This window comes from Adelges cooleyi, unplaced genomic scaffold (assembly GCF_023614345.1).
Source record: "Adelges cooleyi isolate 19-005CV unplaced genomic scaffold, UGA_ACOO_1.1 ACOO_flye_CR_arks_rails_tigmint_CR_PRNA_248, whole genome shotgun sequence".
Lineage (NCBI taxonomy): Eukaryota > Metazoa > Arthropoda > Insecta > Hemiptera > Adelgidae > Adelges > Adelges cooleyi.
The window spans coordinates 1,822,240-1,843,157 of NW_026095913.1; the positions used below are offsets into that span (position 1 = coordinate 1,822,240).

At 32.6% G+C, this 20,918-nt stretch overlaps 1 protein-coding gene and 1 non-coding gene across 2 annotated transcripts in view; both read right to left on the reverse strand.

The window, feature by feature from the left end:
* Positions 1-243: 243 nt before the first annotated feature.
* Trnan-guu (transfer RNA asparagine (anticodon GUU)) lies at positions 244-317 on the reverse strand. Its single transcript has one exon. It is a non-coding gene; the product is annotated as a tRNA-Asn (tRNA).
* A 7,770-nt stretch (positions 318-8,087) lies between these two features.
* The window catches only part of LOC126837365 (anion exchange protein 2-like), a 50,643-nt gene continuing 37,812 nt past the window's right edge, over positions 8,088-20,918 (reverse strand). The window contains exons 7-23 of the mRNA XM_050571257.1: positions 19,075-19,183; positions 18,711-18,826; positions 17,690-17,844; positions 17,381-17,558; positions 15,759-15,967; positions 13,801-14,292; positions 13,092-13,281; positions 12,790-13,014; positions 12,114-12,262; positions 11,830-12,024; positions 11,624-11,742; positions 11,416-11,563; positions 10,983-11,239; positions 10,605-10,819; positions 10,310-10,518; positions 10,039-10,212; positions 8,088-9,966 (exon numbers count right to left, since the gene is read on the reverse strand). Of these exons, the coding sequence (XP_050427214.1) occupies positions 9,886-9,966; positions 10,039-10,212; positions 10,310-10,518; positions 10,605-10,819; positions 10,983-11,239; positions 11,416-11,563; positions 11,624-11,742; positions 11,830-12,024; positions 12,114-12,262; positions 12,790-13,014; positions 13,092-13,281; positions 13,801-14,292; positions 15,759-15,967; positions 17,381-17,558; positions 17,690-17,844; positions 18,711-18,826; positions 19,075-19,183 (3,221 nt within the window). The 3' untranslated portion in view covers positions 8,088-9,885. The remainder of the gene's footprint in view (positions 9,967-10,038; positions 10,213-10,309; positions 10,519-10,604; positions 10,820-10,982; positions 11,240-11,415; positions 11,564-11,623; positions 11,743-11,829; positions 12,025-12,113; positions 12,263-12,789; positions 13,015-13,091; positions 13,282-13,800; positions 14,293-15,758; positions 15,968-17,380; positions 17,559-17,689; positions 17,845-18,710; positions 18,827-19,074; positions 19,184-20,918) is intronic.

A 20,918-nucleotide genomic window follows, 5' to 3' on the forward strand; every position in this document is an offset into this window, starting at 1 on the left:
GTTTTTACTTTACCTAATTTATAAGTAATTCAAAAGTGTTTTATAATTTTCAACAATAACGGAAATAAATGTTATGCTGCCCACCGCCCAGGGACACCAAATGGAGGTTAGGATCTGGGTTTCACATATTTATATTTAAATAAAAAACGGGTTGTTCGATAAAATAATTAAATTGTGCAAAAACTATATTGCGAATTTTGATATTGAGATTTATTTAATGCATTTAGAGTAGTAAAAATTAACCGCCCCCGGGTGGGCTTGAACCACCAACCTTTCGGTTAACAGCCGAACGCGCTAGCCAATTGCGCCACGGAGGCTGTTGGATGTCGAATAAATTAATACATGTACATACATTCGTTATAATATAATATTTTATAAATTATTATAAATATCATATTATGCTTACCTAATGTGAATTGCCAATCATCGATTGCATACTGTCTATATATATATTTTTTTTAGTTTACAGTTTAATAATTATGCACCAAGTTTACGTTGATAACGGAGCTCATAAAATGTTTCCTTATACTATACATGTATAATATATTTGATTAATACACAATTAAAATAATTATGCTCATACGATTTCTTAAAATAAAATTGTTTTGTTTAAACTTTTAAGCTCTATCTATTTTATTACAAAGTAAATGTATAAGTTGAAACCATTTGTATTTCATAACTGTTGTATGTAAACTTTTAAAATCAAAGTTTTATAATAAAAAAAGTTATTGTTAACTAGGTACTCTTAACTACGATGCGACATCCGACTGTTCACATACCACGTTTATTACGAATGCCATAAAAAATAATATCATTCTGAATGTAATTTTTCATATGGATAACAACAATTATAATCATAGTTTTTTATTGTTTAGTAAAAAATGGGTTAGTACCTATTAAAAAAAAAATCAACCCAACAAATCAGATTGCTTTAAAACACATTAATCTATAATAAGTAGTTACGTCGTACGACATTATATTAATTATATTGTATTTAAAAATTAGATATCTTCAAAATCAAATAAATAATAATAATCGTTAAATAAATGAACAATAATAGGAGTTGTATGCACTGCCGAAAACTATAAAATTGATCTTTTATTACAATCGTCGACTAATTTGTAAATTATTGTACTATTTCATACGGACATCGTAATATAGAGTGACATATTTCCCTTAATATATGCGCTGTAACACATATTATAATATTATGTATTACTCATGGTTAGTTAATATAGTAAAACCTTTACTAAAAACTACAGGTAAACCAATAATATTGTTTTATGTAAATAATAACTACTGGTTTTACATTATTTTATCCACATTTTAACATGCTACGCGGTTTGCCTGTTACATTATGAACTAGGATATATATTTATTTATACGCTACTAATTAATAACTATGTGGTGATCGGGTTTTGTTATTTGTTATTACCGGCTTGCACAAATAGACTATTATAAAACACCTCTGGCGAGACAATACTAGAATATGCGCTCTAACTACAATACCACGTGCATCCATACAATGTTTAACTACGATGTGACCCCCGTCGGTTTAAGAATGCCATAAAAAATAATTTTATATGCATATGTTAGACAATATTATGTACTTGTGGTTAATGTTGGTGTAGGTTTAGAAAATGTGCGGTTCAACGACTGAGTTCGATTTCGGACTAAATATTTCAGGACGAATCGTTAGTCTATTTTCACGAGAATATGACGTTTAGTCGAGGTTTAGACTAAAGTAAATTCTGCGATAAAACTGCAATGTCATCGCGAAAACGATCACTTGAACACATCCGGAGAAAATGTGTAATGCATGAATTTATAAACCACATAATGTGTTACAGCACATTCGCGTGATCGCGGTTATGACATGTCACCACCATAATAATTATTTAAAAGCAACAACATTGGTTTAATTGCACCCAACATTAACTTGCGTATTTAATGGAAAAATGTGTGACTACAACAGACTCGTTGTGGTCTCGCCAATCATCATAATATGGAATATCGAACAGAACAAAACATAAATGTGTTACAACACAAAATAAGCGTTCGACAATGTGAAATAACAACAAGAAAATTTTATTTTAAACCAATGTAACGTTATAGATTAATTTACAATGATCACTACCATTTATGTTAACATCCTTTGGTTTTTATTGTAAGCAAATGTATTTTTTTAGACAAACTCACATTAATTTCTACCGAAATTACGTGTATATTTAATTTTCTGAAACGTTAAGTTATCATAATGTTATATTTTGTTAAAATATAATGTACTTAGGTTTGTTATATTTTTGTTTGGATTTGCTATTATGTTAGGCCAAAATATTATATCCTATTACATGAAATAAGCGTTTGATAATGTAAAATAATAATAAGGCAATTTTATTTTAAACCAATGTATGTAACGCTATAGATTAATTTACAATGATCACTACAGTTTATGTTAACATCCTTTGATGTGTAAGCAACATCAGTTATAATACCGCCAACGCGGTATTGGCGGTTTCTTAAAGCGAAAACCTTATCGAGAACTTATGAGATTATTGGATTATTGGCTATTACATCTAAAAACGTTATTTAGTGCTGTCAAAGCTTGCTTAATGGTCACTTAGGGTAGAATAAAATACAATTTAATAAAAAAAAACACATCATTGTAAAAACAATAGGATCGGTAAAGACACTGGCCTTGTCAATTTCGACCATGTCAATTAATTTACCTGTTAATTTGTATAAGCTTCAAGATATTATAATTAATACAAATAATTTTTTCTATGTGTAAAAGCCATTTTGGTTTTATTTTAGACCAAAAATCCAGACAAAATGTCAACTACATAATATGATGCGGTCCAATTAAATTTTTTTTAAAGAGATTCGAGTTCTCAACTATGTGTTATGCAGGAAGCCGATTTTCATTTAAACATTTCAATTTCTTGTAAATAAATAAATAAATTCAATTTTCAATTTTTTTCAATTTTAAAACCCAATTTTTATCAGAATTAAAATCAAACTGTCCTAAGTCAGTCTGGCTTTTTGGTCTAAAACATCTAAAAAGCAGATCGTTATGTTAGATCATTAAATTGTCTACAAACAATGTTTGTACACATTTTTCCAAAAATGCATTATTATATGAGAACAAATTTAACATAACTTTTTTCATTTATTCGGATAAACTGGTTTTCTACGGTTATTTAAATATATTTGATAAACGAGTAGAACGTGTTTAATATATTTTTTATAAATAAAAATTAATAAATCGTCTTTTAATTAATCAAAGACAATAAGGTTGACCAGGGTCTATTTTTTTAATAATAGACTTAATATATTTAATAGACACGCATTAGGGAAGTAGGGGGCTGGTCTCATCATCAGCGACGGATCTGCTACTGCTGGCCCTCTGGAATCGCCTACGAGCCGAGAGAGAAGACTTCCTCGGTCGCAACTGACGCAAGTTTCTGACAGGTCACTTCTTCTTGAGACCGCTATAGGCCAAGGAACACCTGTCCATGCACTTTGTGCATGCCACTTGCTATGACGTTGACGCGGTCGCATCGCGACTCGGTGGTGGCCGAGTACTAATCACACCCGCGCCCGCTTTCTCTACTCGTCCGACAGGCCGCGCTCGCCGCCCAACCGGACACTTCCATTGTAGATGGATACACGGACATTTTTATGAATATACCTTGTTCTCAACCTTTTGTGTAAATAATAAAGATCAACCGTGATACTTAAACCCGGCGTATATTTTATTTTCACGACAATTACCCTTTTTGTCTATCACGATTTCAACGTTTGGCGTAGTCGGTATTTTCAGGACCCAAGGACTTGAGGTAAGTGCAAATTTAAACAATATTTTTTTTATTTTTTATTTTTTGCACCCCCTTAATTCTAACGAAGTTAGCTTAGCTGGACCTTGAGGTTAGTCTAGGCTCCCACCGTAAGAGAGTTTTTCCTCAAAAAAATCACAAATTTGGGGTATTTTAACGCCTAAAAGCGAAAAATTAATAGGGTTTCTGTATAGAGTTGTACCCGAGCGTGCTGCGGAAGAAGATATATAACCAAATTAATTAATATTGGGTTTTTGTTGGATATTGAGGTGTGTGTGTACGTGGATCAAGACAAAATAAGAATTAAACACAAGTTGTATGGTAATAATAAAACAGTAATATTTCACTAATACTAAATACAATATAAAGTAATAATAAAGACTTGTTATACTATGTGAAAAAGTAAGTAAGTGAATAAGATATCTCCCGATCTCCCTTTTATATAAGACCAAAAGAATATTCTAGAACAAAAACTGTATACAAAGCAATAATACTATTGACGTCAATTAACACGGAATTACTTTAAACACCTTTGATTAGTTAATATGAAATCACGCCATAATATTTTGCTTAATAAGGAAACAAGTTTATCTAGAGCAATATTAATGAGAATTTACATTCTAGGAAGAATATAATATAAATTATTTATTGACTATTTCAACATCCTCCCTCAATGAATAATTTCTATAGGTCCAACTTCTCCTTCAACTGACTGACTCCCATTGCTCCTCATTTACTCCCATAGACAACTGTTTAGTACTATCAAAATATAACCCATAATTATATGTTCGTTTTAAATAGCGCAAAATACGTTTCGCCATGTTCCAATGGACTTTTTTTGGCTCTGATAAAAAACGACTAACATAGCTAACGGCATATGCTATATCTGGTCACGTTACTGTTGATAAAAACAATAAACATCCGACCGCTTGTCGAAATGGAATTTGATCATCCGTTTGTTTCAATTCATTATCTAGGCCAATGGTATTTTGATTTATCTATAGGAATAGATAACTCCTTTGCGTCTACCATATTAAACTTTTTAATTACATTTAAAACATAATTCGATCGATGCACAAATAATGGACCATTAGGTAATTGATTTATTTGCATGTCAAGGAAGTGTTCAAAATTACTCACTTTTAACTCTGTTATTCCAAATAGATATTAAATAACGGCTCTACTGTTAATTTTGTTCTAAAACAACCGATATTGAATCTAGAAAATACATAAAACTCATTAGCTATTCTCGTTCCACGTCTCGTTTATGACTGCGAAACACTAGACTCGACTTTCGTTATAACTACCATAATTGTATCCGTCATGTGCATTACTGTCGTCATTATAGTGGACAAATAATTGTACGGTGATAACGGCAGTCGGCGAGGTCTCCATGATTCCACTGACGATATCCAAAACGTCTTGGTTTAATGACACTTAAGAAGTCGGACTATGGATTATAGTGGGCTTGAACCACCAACCTTTCGGTTAACAGCCGAACGCGCTAGCCAGTTGCGCCACGGAGGCTGTTGATTATTAAGTAAATTGATACAATATTATGCACGTACATCCATCATAATAATATCATCATGTTTAATAAATTATAATAAATACCACATTATGCTTACCTAATGCAAAATTGCCATTCGTCGTTTGCGTGCAATAACAGTACCGAACTGCATAACACTATAATACTACACTGTTCGTATTATGAAGATATCATAACGATTTATGAGTTCTAGCTTCGATGCAATAGCGTTAAAGTTAAACAACACTTAACGACTTTGTGTTTTCATTAAGTATTATTAATTAAAAACAACAAAGTGGGTACATATGTATTATAACTTTCCGCATAACTGTCAAACAAGTTCTAAATTAGTTTGACGTAATTATTCTAAAACTTGAACATCAGAATCGGAAAATCGAGATTCTCGAAAAAATACATCTTAATAACTTGTACTCAATTTGAATTTTAAAAATTAATATTAATATTCCAGAACTAAGTGTCCAACTAGAAAATTATATGAAAAAGTAATTGTTTTTTTTTTAAATTAGTCTTCTTTAAGATGTTATGTTTAGTTTTGTTTAACGAAAACTTTTGAACATTGTCAGCGACCATAATTGCAGTTCTTTAAGCAACGTCATTTGATTAAACAACACATTATTATTTGTCAGTATAGGGCCAACAAAATAATTGTTATGTAATTAATACTTGGTTAAATTTTAATAAATATGATGATTTTAAATAAATACTTAATTATGTCAATGGGTTAACCTATATTTTCTGCATAGGCTAAACTGACACAAATTTTTCAAAATATTATTACTATGGTTTCGGTAACCATGTATTAAAAAAATATATTATAATATTATTCTCTATAAAATTTTAACTTTACTTATGGTTTTTTTTTTTTTTTTAATGCTTCCTTCCATGAACTATATACGTTATTAAAACATAATGTTAATAAGTATTAATAAATTTATGTAAAACAATTGGAGAGGAATTACATTTGGTACAAGCCGTAAAAAGGTTTGAATGAGATAAAAAAGAATACAAGTTAAAAAGGTTTTAACTCAAGATAGAATATTTATTTCAATGCAGTTTAGAGGTAGTCCAAGTAATTATTAGTAATTAGACATCCAGAATGTCTACAATTTAAAAGGTCTTAATTGAACGATCATAATAAAATAACCGTATAGAAATTTAAAAAAAAGTTGTACAACTTTTTGTTTTGATAATACATATTGATATATTATTTTCACAAATTTAATTGAAAAATCATAATATTTTTAAAAGCATAAAATAAGTACAACACGACAATAACAAGACGTACTATACTTATGTATATCTTTTTATACTACCAAGGCACGCTCGGGTAAAATAAATACAGCTATACTTTTTAGGTCTATACAAACGAAACTGACATTGTAAACGTCAAGAATGAGACACAATTAACTATAATAGAAAAAAAAATATTAAAAATAACAATAAGTCCAAAGTGTATAACAACAGATCTAAATTTAAGCTATAATAAATAATTATATATTAATTTTCAGTTTATGTATAATAATCATAATTATAACAAGTTAGGACAGACAATTTTTATGTTTTTTAGAATTTGAACAGATCTGACGCATCAAAAAACTAATCAAAAATTTTCCCCATTTGCTCTACAACGTTTTTGGCAATCCTCGTCCATAATAATAAAAATAATTATTTATTACTATAAGTTGTATACACCTTTTAAAAAAAAAAAAAAAATAATAATACTAGTAATAATAATAATAATACCGATTTATACAAATAATGATTGCGAGATACGACAGATTTTTTAGTAACATAAGCAAGTAGGTATACCACATAGCTGTTAACAATAAAATGTTTTTTTTTGGTTTTAGGCACAAACCATTGGTATAAGTTTTACCCTGCTTAAAAAAAAAAACAAATGTACATATAAATATTTATATATTGTAAGTTTTGATTTTTATGTGTACACCGTATTGCTTGTTTAAGAAATAAATTTGTATTATGCATCCGATTGGTTTAAATAAGATTCGAAACAAGAACAACTTTCAAAATAATTTTCAATATAAAATTGAACATTAACATATATTTTTGTTGTAGGCAATATCAAGTCAAAAAATAAGCGTATACGAGTCTTCAAACAATATTGGTAAGTTTTAAAATTGTTTTTATACGTAAATAATAAAAATAATTAAGACTCCCAATAGTAACGGAGTAAATAATCAAATTAAGTTATTAGTACTGACGACAACCGTGTAATTATTACCTGATCGAGCGAGTACATAAGAAATCACAAAAAAAAAGAGTTAAAACAACTTAAGTATACATATATTGTAATATGGTTAACGTTGTATTAGTATATTTTAATATATAATTTATAGAGTATTAATAGTAAGGCAGATTATTTTTTGATGCCTAGAAAAAAAATTAAACATTTGTTTGAGTTTACGACGCAATGCCAATTTAAAACACCGCCGACTAAAATTTACAAACATAACCGTTTACATTGTCAATAACAATTAACCACAATATAATACCTGTTTCACGTATCTATTTAACAACAATAAAATAATTATGTTTTAAAAAAATAATCCCTAATTACGTGTTTGTAAAATTATCACTTAACGTTTATTCATAGTAACACTTTAATTACGTGTCGGAACTAATATATAACATAAACATTGACACAGTTTACGTAGTATATTATTATTATAACTAATATATATATATATATATATATACCTGGAAAATAACAACGATATTAGTAAGTAAATTTAGAAACAATTAAATTGCTTAATTATATCAAAAAGACACGTTTTTTCAATAAAATATTATCAATCAAATCAAAAACGGTTGGGTAACATGAAAATAATTTATGCGACATCACAGTGGAAAATATCTTACTTAATAATAGATTTTCAATCAAACGTCAATAAGTACGAACAAAGTATGAAAAACAATAACAATAATACCGAGACGGTATCCTAACAGGTTTTTTTTGTTTAAACGTCCCTTAAAAATAATTTATTAACAATTATATAGTGCACAAAAAATACACCAATACTATTAAGTAAAATACATCTAAACATAGTGCGATTGAAATTAAATTTTACAACATCTTGTGCACAAGTGAAAATTGAATTATGTATTTTAGAATATTATTAAATACAACTTTAGGTAAAAATATAATTTCACAGATTAGATTTCCGTACATTTTTTTTTTCACGCAACATTAAATTGCGAGCGACAAAAAGTTTAACGAATCGACCAAGACTATTAGGGGTACTAAATAATTATTATTTGGTTAATAAATCGATAAGAAATATCCATCGAGGTCGATTCTCAATGCTTGAAAAATAAAAGCGACTAAATCTTCCAAAGAGGTCGCATTGACAATATATATGTATTTTTTTTAACACAACCACATCACAAAATATATTGTAATTAGGTCACTTAATTTTATTTAGAAAAAAAGACACTGGAAAACCCTTGAAATCATGTAGGCATGTATTGAACCAGTTTATAAAAATCCTACGATTGCTTCAAGTTACAAAAAAAAAAAAAAATAAGTAACACTAATATAAGAAGAAAAAAATTGCAATTTAACTAATTTCACACCAAATGGGAAGATTTTAATTACGATTAAAAGTCCATCGCTTGGTACGATATTAGTGTAAGACAATAAATAATTGAAGTGGTCACTAATTTATGCAGACTTTCCTCTTATTCATACATTCCAACTTTCCTGGCTGCGTTTCACAACTTTAAAAATTCGTCAGAGTTATATTACAACGACAACAATTGAATACAATTATCGGTAAATAATAAAAATAAATGGGTTCGTTATCCCGACAGTAATAGTGTCGGCCCTTTTAAACACAGATTTAATACTTATAAAATAATTACGTGCATAATGTCAGATCTATAAACTAACATTTTTTTTTTTTTTAATGAATAAATTTAAACAAGTTGAAAAAAAATCACATAACAGCAAAAAAGCAATTTAACAATAAACAGTCTTCTTACTAAAATAGGTTAATTATTTTTTTTTTTTGCGAACAATTTACAACTAACCTATTTGAAATGTTGGAATGTTTAGTATCAATTTTGTCAAAACAAAATGAGCAATATTTATTAATATTTGAGCAAAGTTTTACTCAATACTCGAAACATTTATAATTTAGTCAGAGAAAACAAGAGCTAATCAAGTTTCTAATGCTCAATGGTTGTGTGCAAATTCTTTTGAAACATTTTGATAGTGCTTAAAGTAAGTACCATGTAAGCAACATGACTTGTTTGTCATTGGTAACAATGATAGTACAATAAGTAAAATAATATCGTACGAATCAATCTAAAAACTAACCTTAGTAGTTATAATAATATTTGTATACAACATGATTGTTTACTGTAAATTTGCATAGAGACAAATTTTATGGGCACAACCAGTTTTTTTTTCACACGATTTTTAAATAAACCATATAAACGTCCGAAAACATTTTGTCGACTGCACTTGTCGAAATTTTCTCAGCCTGGTAGTCGGGATTCGGCATAAAAGTCTGGTTCGTCTTCATCGTCAACCTTATCGACCGGCTCGTTGCTGTCCAACTGTAATAAAAAATCACAATATTATGTGCTGTGGTCGTACAGCGATAAATGATCAAATAAATAAATATTTACCGCTCGTAATTCTTTTGCCGTGAACAATTTGTCACACAACTGAGATCGGACGGGAATCATCATGATCAAGAAAAACGGAAATAACAAAGAAAACGACGACGATTTGACAGCCCACAAAATACACAAGCAAACTATTTGAATCGCCGTGAACAAATGCATTTTATACGTTGGCACCTAAAAAAAATAATAAAAATATTAATATTAATAACCTTAGAGATTTATTTTTACCCGAAAAACGGTGATTAACAGCTGTCAACAAATTGGCACCTACTTGTCGAACGTAGGCAGCTTCCGAATGATGTTTGACCGGCATAAATATTAGCTTTAAACGTTCGAAAAACTGAATACCGTCAATGGACGATATGCCCATGTACAAGAAGACACCGAAAAGCACAGCCATCGGTATTAATCGCAGTAGAGGCGCCATTATAACCGAACCACCGACCATTATGGACACCACCAAAGAACTGACTCGTTGTTCTGCAACGACAACAGAAACACAGTGTAATTAAATAAGCAACAGAACAATGGAGACTGTACTAGTGTAAAGTGAATCGACCACAAACCTTTGACTTCGATTATATGTGGTTTCTGTCCGGGAGCATGGGTTCGGCTCATAACCGTCACAGAAGAAACGTGAGCTACGGATCTTACTGTCGCTGCACTCATCCAGGGCGCTCCGATGAAGCCGCACAGCAAGTTAATAAAATTTACCAGCACTATGTCCAAATGGAAGCCGCTGCCTTTTTGTAGTTTACGTTCTTTCTTGTTAATGATCAACCTGTATGGACCATTCGAAATTCAGTAAATACAGTTTATTAAAAACACAATAAGTGTATTGGCGTTTTAGGTCTAAAGGAGTTATTATTATGTTTATCGTTTCCGAAAGCTGCTAAGCGCAACAGGTACACACAGCATTTTAGAGTGTTAACAACGGTACTAACTCGCTGATATGGGTTTCCATGTAGACGAGAATGTAAACCAACACTGCTGGTACGGCGGCAATAAAAGGCACCCAAGGGTCCATGTTTCCGTGAAGTCCATTAGGGGGTATGATCCAACCTCGGATAGATGGATCAGACGGCGTAAGACCTTCGGGCACTTTGAGTTTCTCCGTGTACGTTGCCGGATTGAAGTAATCTGCTGCTACCATTGATACGATGGCGATGGGCACACCGAAATCGCCCAACGCTCTGCGGATCTGTAAAAACATCAACATATCTATTACACCACATTGGTTTTTTTAATTACAATTTATACATTTTCGACTACAAGCATGTAGTAATTACTGTGAATTTTACTGTTAACAACTGTATACAATTTTAAAGCGATAATAAATTAGGACAATTTTTCATTTTGTTTTCATCAGAAACTTACGTTTCTGCCGAGGAATTTGCTGTTTCTGAAATGTCGGAGATAATAGGCAATGAAGAAAGTGCCGAGAGCCAATATGGTGCACAACAGAGCCGTGTTGGGTTGATTGATTGGCAAAGATCGTTCCACTTTTCGAAACGCTTGCGTATCGCTATGAGCAAAACATATTTTCAATGTGTTTGTTAAGCCTTATAATGTCAAAGTTACTTACTTGGTAGCCACTGTGTCGTTGAAAGTAGAGTTCCCATAAAACATGACGTTTTCAAACCGCGATATGTTGTCTTCGATACAATACTCATTCAGAGGTAACAACGGATGTTTGGTAAACACCTAAAACGATATGATAGATTAGCTATTATAAATACAATATATAGGTTTTTTTTTTTAAGTCCTAATGAACCCTGACGATATGCTCACTTTCAAACACTTTGACAGACTCTCCCAAATATAGATCAACGATATGAGCGAAGAGAATATTTCTTCAGTGAACCGAGTGAACACCTTTACCAAGACACTGCCTTCAACGCAGCTCACCAGGAGAGCAATCACCGTCAACCAAACGCCAATGTATACCCTCATAGCCAAAAAATCTATTTCGTTGGCTCGACAAAACTGAATACAAGCAAAACCACCATTATAGCATCATAATTATTATTTAAGTTGAATTAGATCACAGTTTATTTTTTCTGTCTTAAACTCACGTTGAACAGGGCTTCGTCGAATAGCAATAGTGGTCCGGTCGTTCCGATAATCAACAGGGGCTGACCAGAAAACAGCGAGAACAAAACGCCGGCCACCGACGTCGCAATCAGAGTTTCTGATATTCCGATCATATTTTTGGTTTTATCCGCTAAAAGAAAAAATTATAAAAAGTAAATATATATTATTATATTACATACATACTGCCATAATACTACCTTACTTAAAAATTACGTCACAGAATTATTTCCGAATTTGAATCAAATATTTCTTTAGACATAGTATAATCAATATATTATATTGACGACAAATCAAAAAAATACCAAAACCCCTTCCTTCAAAAGGGATAACATATTTTAACTACATGGTCAATTTTCCTATTGTTAACCACGGCAACGATTTATTATAGATGACCATCAACCCTGATCGTATCCCATTCAGCCTTAATATTCAAAATACAATTTTAAGTCCTTTTACGCCTTTACAATGCTTTTATCGATATTTCGACCATCTACAGATTCGCAACGAAGCGTTTATTTGAAAGTGATTTTTCAGCTTTAATAATTTCTGATAACTTGTGACCTCGCCGCCCCAATATGGAGCATCCATATTTAGCTTAAACTAGTTGAAAAAATCATGTAACTCCATTGTATAGAGTTATATTGTTTTCATACTAACCCATAAGTCCTCCAAACGTGATGGCCGCAGACAAGGCGGCAAAATATATGAAAATGGCAGCGGCTATACATTGTAAGTTGAGCCCTTGAGTGAAGTCTGACGCGTAAAAAGGCAGCCTGCGCTTAATGTCTTTGACTAGACCGCCCCATGGCTTCTTCGTACGTCTCAACGGATCGTCCTTGTCGCCGACATGTTTTTGACTAACCATCGTAACTGTCGCCACGGCTACATAATAATGACAAAAATATAGGTTAGGCTAGGTAAAGGAAAATAATAATAGAAATTAATTTAAAAATCGTTACATTTTTGCGAAGAAGCGCGAGTCTTCCGTCTTTTGATCTGTTCGCTTTTCTCCTTGAGCTCTCTTAGCGACAACAGCTCTTCGCGTTCCCAATCGCAAGGCGGCAACACAATACTGCTGTCGAGAAACTCGTTAAGCAAACTGATCAGTTCTTTGCGCTCGGTGGCTTTGTACGCTTTACAGTGGAATTCCTGAAAAATCAAAGTTAACCCGATCAAGTAAACTTGAAAAAAAAAAAAAACCAAAAATTCAATATCTAATACACATACAAGCGCAACTGTTTTCAAGTTTAGGTACTGTAGATTAATAGTTAAATCATCTTAAAGAGTCGCTCGTCCCCGAGTATAGTACAAGTTTGAGAGGAGGTTTTAACGCTTTTAAAGAGGGGGATCCATACCAGTAACGAAAGAAAAAAAAACGGGGAGGGGAAGCATAGCCCCCAAAAATGTCTTCGAGACCATTTAGAGTCTAAGTTGAGCGTTTTTCCAATACAGTTTTATTTAAATATAAAATAGTTAATAAGAGTTTATACATTGTTCGGTCACACTATAGGCAGCTCGCGTTCTCGCTTACCTACTTCATAATGCTTTACTTATTGCTACCCCCCGGTTCGAACTCGACTGTTATTTGGTATTTTTCGTTCGCCCAAAAAATCAGCAGCGGACAGTACCGGGGCAAATTATTTAGACTTTTTCGCAAAGTCCACTCACCGAGTTCGACATCAGGGTGGACATGGACCGTCCGACTTCGTGGTAGTCTATGTCGGGGTCGGGTGGCCCCAACAGTATGAACATGAACCGCACCGGGATGGTCACCTCGGTCAGCGACGGTATCATGACGCCCTCGGCTAGTCGCACAAACGCCGCCGTTCTCTTCTTCAGGTAATCCACGGACCCGACCAGCACCGTCGTGGCCTCGGCGCCGAATGGTATGCGCTTCAGGATGCTCTCCTTTTGCGCTTTCTTCACCATGTCTTCCACCGACGACGAGTACGTCTCCTCTTTCATGTCGATCGAAGTATGGTTTTTCTGCAAGTCCGTCAGCGGCCGGTTCTGCTGCTGCTGTTGATGGTGGTGGTGGTGGTGGTGGTTGTTGTTGTTGATGTTGTTGTTGTTGCTGTTGAAACTGATCTTGGGGCTGGAGTGCATTTCGTGGGTGGACATCGTGCTCTTCAATCTCGATTTACCGTCGTCGTTGAGATTCTGAAAAGGCAAAAAACGGTACAAAACTTTAAACGACACCAACCAGTTATCGTATCAGAAACGCGGTGAAAAAACTACAACGCTAAGTAAATAAAAAAAAAAAAAAAAAACGCTACCGAATTAGTACTTTTTATTATTATTTTTTTTTTTAGTAAGAATGTTAATAGGACGCTACCCATACGTAATTCTTTGCAGCGTGAAAACAAGGCGGCTAAATTTACCAGATTTTCACAGAGGAAATAAATATTTCATAAAGGAAATATATTCATATCTTATGCTTGAGCGTGGCAATTTTTTGATAGATAGGATATGTTTTTGGACTGGGGGTCTACCTGGAATTAGGGTGGTCGTGACACCGGCAGGTTAGGTTATCGAGAGAGAGGAGTAAAAAGTGAAAGCGCGAGGAGTAGAAGAGAGGGAAGGGGAGAATCAGTGATAAGAGACAGCTGATAATGGCTGCCTTAAGGGGCTAAGGGTCTATCTGGAATTAGCGTCATTGTCGAAAATTGTATTTTTTTTTTCTATAGGAATCACAGTGTCTGTCTAAAAAAAAATAACTAATTTATGAAAAATTGCCTATACTTTACTATTTAATAAATGGACGGGTAGCGTTCTCTTAAATAAATGCATCTAAGATATACCGTATGCTCTACATATTATAGATAATATAAGTAGATAAAAAAAAATACATAATAATTAAGGTAAAAAAAAAAAAAAATTCGAGCGCAGTACAACGAAGATAGACAACAAGACGTATATATGAAAGCATGACGTGAGCGTGTTATAATTATTAATTGTAACGGCCTAGGAAAAAATCAACAAGTAGGTATAATAAATTTAGTATAATCGTCCACAAGACAAAGCGATTCGGATGGAGCAAACGCTTGTCGATCAAAAGATTTTCGTCTAAACGCTTCTAGTCTATATTCTATTAAATACAATCACAAAAAAAAAATTAAAATAAATAAAAACACCTAAATGTTAATGTATTAATAAAAAAAACAAATAAAAATTCGTGATGCTAAATATTATTATTAAACCACAAGACGTGATGGAGTATATTATATAGTTTACGTTGTTCGTAAGTGATGCCGACCGCATAGCCAGAATTTCTGCCTCAAACGACTGTCATGAAAACAAACGAGAGCAACGTTTTAAAATGATAATTAAACGATAAAAATAAACATATACAATCGTGATTTGTGTGTGTAAAAATAAAAATTATAACAAAAATAATAATAATAAAAAGTTGTATTAACATTAATTTTCAGGGCTTTTAAAAATCGTACAACGTCTTTGTACAGTATAACGTTTGTCTAACGTTTGGTAATGCATTTTTTTTAAAAATTATTTTAAAAACTTTCTGAAGCCTTTTTAAATGTGTGTTTCGTGTAGGTACATCATTCACGGAGTAATCATCTGTCAAGGAGTAATATAATAATAATAATATCATTAATAATAATTACCGTGAGACTAGTGTAGCTGGACGTGTTTCGCCTGATAAACCTACTGAACTTCTCGTAGTCCTGTTGGACGTGCCTGTGTCTGAGCAACAACAGCCGCATGACGGCCGCTTTGTCTTCGGAGTTGATAAGTTCTTCGACTGTCATCTGTTCAACCACCCGGTATATGATGCCGGGCAGGTCTTTCTCCTCCAAGTCCAGCAGTATGACGCCTGTCCGAAAAAAAACTCTTTTTTAAAAATCGGCCCTTGAAAATCACTTTTGTTTTTATTTGATAAAAGTTTTAATAAGTTTAATTTAATTTTCCCATGCAGTAATTATGAGTTCTATATATTGAGTAACTATTTTCAAATTTTTTACAAATGTATAAGATTATCAGACCATGGCCACCATTCTAAGTCTTCACTCATCTCTGTCCTTCGTTCTTCGACAATGTTTTACGACACTTTCCTATTGTTCATTTTTTTTTTAAAATAATTTTTTGTTCAATCCCCTCGTCTAGTCAATATAGGACCATTTCTTCTTATTTTCCTTGGCTATTGATACTACCTTTTTTCAAACTCGCTCTTATACACTTCCATTTAATCTAGTAAATTCATCTTACACAATATATTATAATCATTCACAACTACATAATCACGTTTCACTGATTTTATTCAATGCTTTTTTTTTAGGTATTTTTTATGAAGGGTTCTTTTTTTCTATCCGAATAAAACGAGATACCATTTTAATCAGATCACCAAAGATAATGGTTATTCAATGCGTCCCCTCCCCGATCTTCCATCAACACTATCACTACTTACTAATAAATCAGTGAAGAATATTTAAATTCCTGTTTTCTCTAAACGGGTCGTATTTTGGTATTTTTGGTGTTTTTTTATTGATTGACAATTTAGGACTCGTAGTTTTAAATTAAAAACTGAAGGTTGAAGGCTATTTTACTTGTAGGAGAACTTGACGTTTTGCATAAATCACTGTTCACAAGTTTTATCTTCGCTGCGAAGGTCTTACAATGATGATTCTTATTTTTCAACAAGAAAATAAAAAATATTATAAACCCTTTTTCCAAAAGGGGTTGAAACTTTTGTTTTATTTCAATTATTTAGGGATAGTCATTGGACTGAAGGTAGACTTAACGTGTCCCTCTATTAAAACATTTTAAACGACCCGACCAATGACTTCACTTCATCTATGGAAACCTTTATTGATAAAATTTTTAAAAACAATCTATTTTATAAGTAGTGTAACAGGGGCCCTCTTATACCTATTACCCTTTTTAACATGAATATGTTGTACCTTTGGCTAGAAGTCTGTTCAAAACTTGTCCAACCCTTTTCAGTAAGATCAAAATCTGTCCCTGATGTGCTTCCTATCACCCCTCCTTATTTATTATTAAAATCAAGTGTTTTTAGAATATGTTCAGTTATGATTACTCCTAATCTTAACTGAACATATTATGAAAACACCTACTCCTGGGTGAGTACCATGAAACGTATTTATGATTCCTGTTTCTCTTTGAAGAGAAGTACAGTTCTTTCGAATTTCTCTCTCTGCCCCATTCATAAAGACGCATCTGGCTTCAATGCATTTTGTTTTATTCTAATATTTATTTTTCAACGGCTCACCCGACTCCAGCGACCTGCGGACGTTCAACAGCGAGTGGAAACTCAATGAAGCCACGTGAGGACGTCCCCACCTGTCGGTGCCTTCTTCCACGTCCTCTTCGTACTTGATCCACCGGGCTGTTTCTTTCCACTCGCGGTCTTCTTCTTTGCCTTTCAGCTCGTCCAATTGTACAAACACCTGTACACACAAACACGAAGCCCAAAATTGGGTTTTAAATTGAAATAATAACAATTTGTTATATAACATGGATTAGCGTACGGATATGTCTAAAATTCACGTTGTACGAGTTTCCCTCTCCGTTTACTTACCGCGTGCGGACTGTGGTCGATGTATTTCTTGATCACCCTGATTGGTAACCCGGCGATCAGAGTCCCATCAATGTCGCCGGCGTAAGGCACCAAAAACGAGCCCTTGTTTTTACCGCTAAACCGTCTCTTCTCCTTACCGCAATCATACCTGTGACCTGAACCGAGCGCAAAAATAATATTTAAAAAACTCAAATGTAACAACTCGACTGGGGGGTGGTGTTTGTCGTCGGCGAGGAAACATTTTTGTGGGATAAGGGATTACTGATAAGAGACTATCACTGATCTCTTATCGCCGATCCCTAAACCGCAGCCATTATCAGATATTTCTAAACACTGATCCTTTATGGGTGAAAGGGATGTGGTGGGAATGGAGAGGGGAGGGGAGTAACGGTTAAAAAATATCTGCGATTCAATGTTTCTACGTGCAGCCGAAAAAATAAAAGTTTTTTTGTTGCGATTTCCATAGAAAATTTTTATTTTACAGATAATAATACAAGAACACGATTAATACTTTAATAGTGAGCCATAACGGCACTGAACCTAATGGATAATTTCCTTCAATTACAAAGTTTCGCTGTTCAAGTTCTTGTTGCGCTCAGCGTCTCGCATTACACCGTGAGCAAGAAGTTATAATAACTGTATTATTATATTATGTGAGTTTCTATAATATTTATAATGGAGAAAACGTGTCATGTTTTGCCATGAAAACGCGTATGAATATAATTTTATACATGTACAACCATGTAACACATAAACGTTATCTAAATACAAATTCATAATACATTTGGCAGAAAAAAAAATGGGAACTAAGTGAATTTTTTAATAATGATTGATTAAGTGAATAATTTGTTACACTTATATTTATACGGATTGTTTATCTTAATTGTCTAGCAACACTATGTAATGAAGTGATTAAAATAATATAACGTATTCAAATATTTTCGCACAACACAAAAACAAATTGTATACAAAAATTGCACTTATAATTATTAGTGGCTTAAAGTGCAGCCGTTGTACTTACTTGTCAAATCGTCTTGCAAAAACTCGTCCAAATTCTCTTCCATTTGCAAATCGTCTTGAGGTATAAAAACCTCTCGCTCGTTGTGTTTATGTCGACTATGATGGCGGCGATGATGTCTGTGGACATTGTATAAATTATTAATAATTCGTATTAAACATAAACATTAAACGAATGTATTTATGGGCCCGCAAGCAACCCGTTAAGCTATGGTCGGCTTTAAAAAATTATACAATATCTTCGGTAAAAAAAAAAAATCAATACACTTGTTGCCCTCCAGCAGAAAACTACCAACGCGATGTAAACTTTTATAAAATAAAAAACATTCCAACTTGACACAAATTACAAGTGAAGTCGGGTTATTCACCTGTGCTTTCGTTTCTTTTTCTTAACACCTTCTTCATTCTGATGTGGTTCCACTAGATTCGTATCACGTTCTCGGTGTTCGATAATAGCGTCTTCCTCGTTCTTTTCATCTAAAACAAATAAAAACGCATACAATCACTTAAAAATTAATCTACCCTATATTTAATGACGTGCGATTTTCATTTGAACAAAACCAACAAATACAACTTTCACGGTATTTCCAATTGGTTTGGAAAGGCGAACTTTCTTATTTTATTCTGTCGGTACAGCGGTCGACGCTTTTTAAATATTATATATATATATATAATTATACGCCCCAATAAGGACTAGCCGTTTGTTAAACGACAATTGTGACAATAATAAATTGCATCTGCCTATGTCAGAATCATTACTTGACCGTACATTTTAAACGTTCAAAGCCAATGAGAGCGCAACTTTTGATTATAAGATATCGAACTTTTTAAATTTTTGCCCCGATAAAGTACCCTCAGGTACGATTTCTGATCTATAGACTTGCGCTACGATGGAACCGGTTCAGCGGCGGTTTACAAAAATATGGTGGATACAAAATAAAACCACATCTTTGTAAAAACAAAACCATCTCAGCTCTGCACCGAAGCTATATAAAACGATATTTTACCTTTGAAACGCACTTTTATTCTACACTCTATTTTCAAGGTCCAAAATCGAACCGATAAACCAAAAGAAATCGATGGTTGTACCGCGTGTAATGAAACGAGAACTATGTCAACAAACAATTGACCGTCTTTTAAGTGTTTAATAAATTCGAATTTGTCGGACGCGGTTTAATCGATAATAATTGCATTGCAGCCGGTCTTTGTAATTAACACAAATTGATATATTATAAATATTATATCGATTCGAGATGATTCCAACTCAATTAAATATCATATCCAAATTATATACATATGTCGCTATTATTATAACCGAATTGGTCACCAATAAAACACTACTGTACTGTAATACCGCTGCCAGGAACACGCTGCAATTATTAATGCGAATCAGTGTTTGGAAAATAAATTAGAAACGATCAACGAGCAAAATACAATATTAATATCGTCGATTGATGATCGAGCCCGAAACGCTATTATGTCAGACATGTGAAAGTGTGTACATAACGATTGTCACAATCGTTCACGAAACAAACGCATACAATACAGACTGTAAAACGTACAAACATAATATAGTTCAAATGCTAATTACATATTTTGTATATTTTCCTCAACACGTCCTCCGGCAGACACGTTATAGCTGTTTGACAATATGTTATTATGTTTATCCAAATCAGAGTTAAAGGAAAATTGTACTTTATTTATATTAACACAAAATATATTGTTAGCGAACAACGACTAAACCAAAATCGCATTATTTTAAATAAAAAACAAAAAAAAAAATATTTAAATACAAATTTATTTAGAAAATCTTTGCTCGGGTTACAGGTATAAAGAAAAAAAAAATTTCTCAGGAGAAAAATATGTAAATGATTATACAATTTCAATTAATTTTCATAATTTTAAATATCCTCTTACAAACAGAACTATAGCTCCTATTTTTCGGTAACCGAATGCTTAAGACTTCATCAAATAAGGCAATAAATTATTATGATTTGAATTTATTTTTAATTTCTTTAGCCAGTTCAAAAAGTGTTCCAAATAATATAATATTGCAATATTTTAATGATTTTTTTTTATTTTTTTCAACTAATTCGAATTTCTATATGAATGACTTAACTTTTTTCGATTATCTATAGATAGCTATTATTTTGTCAGTCGAATAATGTCTAACTCTGATTAAACTTCTTAACCCAACGGTTTTTAAAATTGA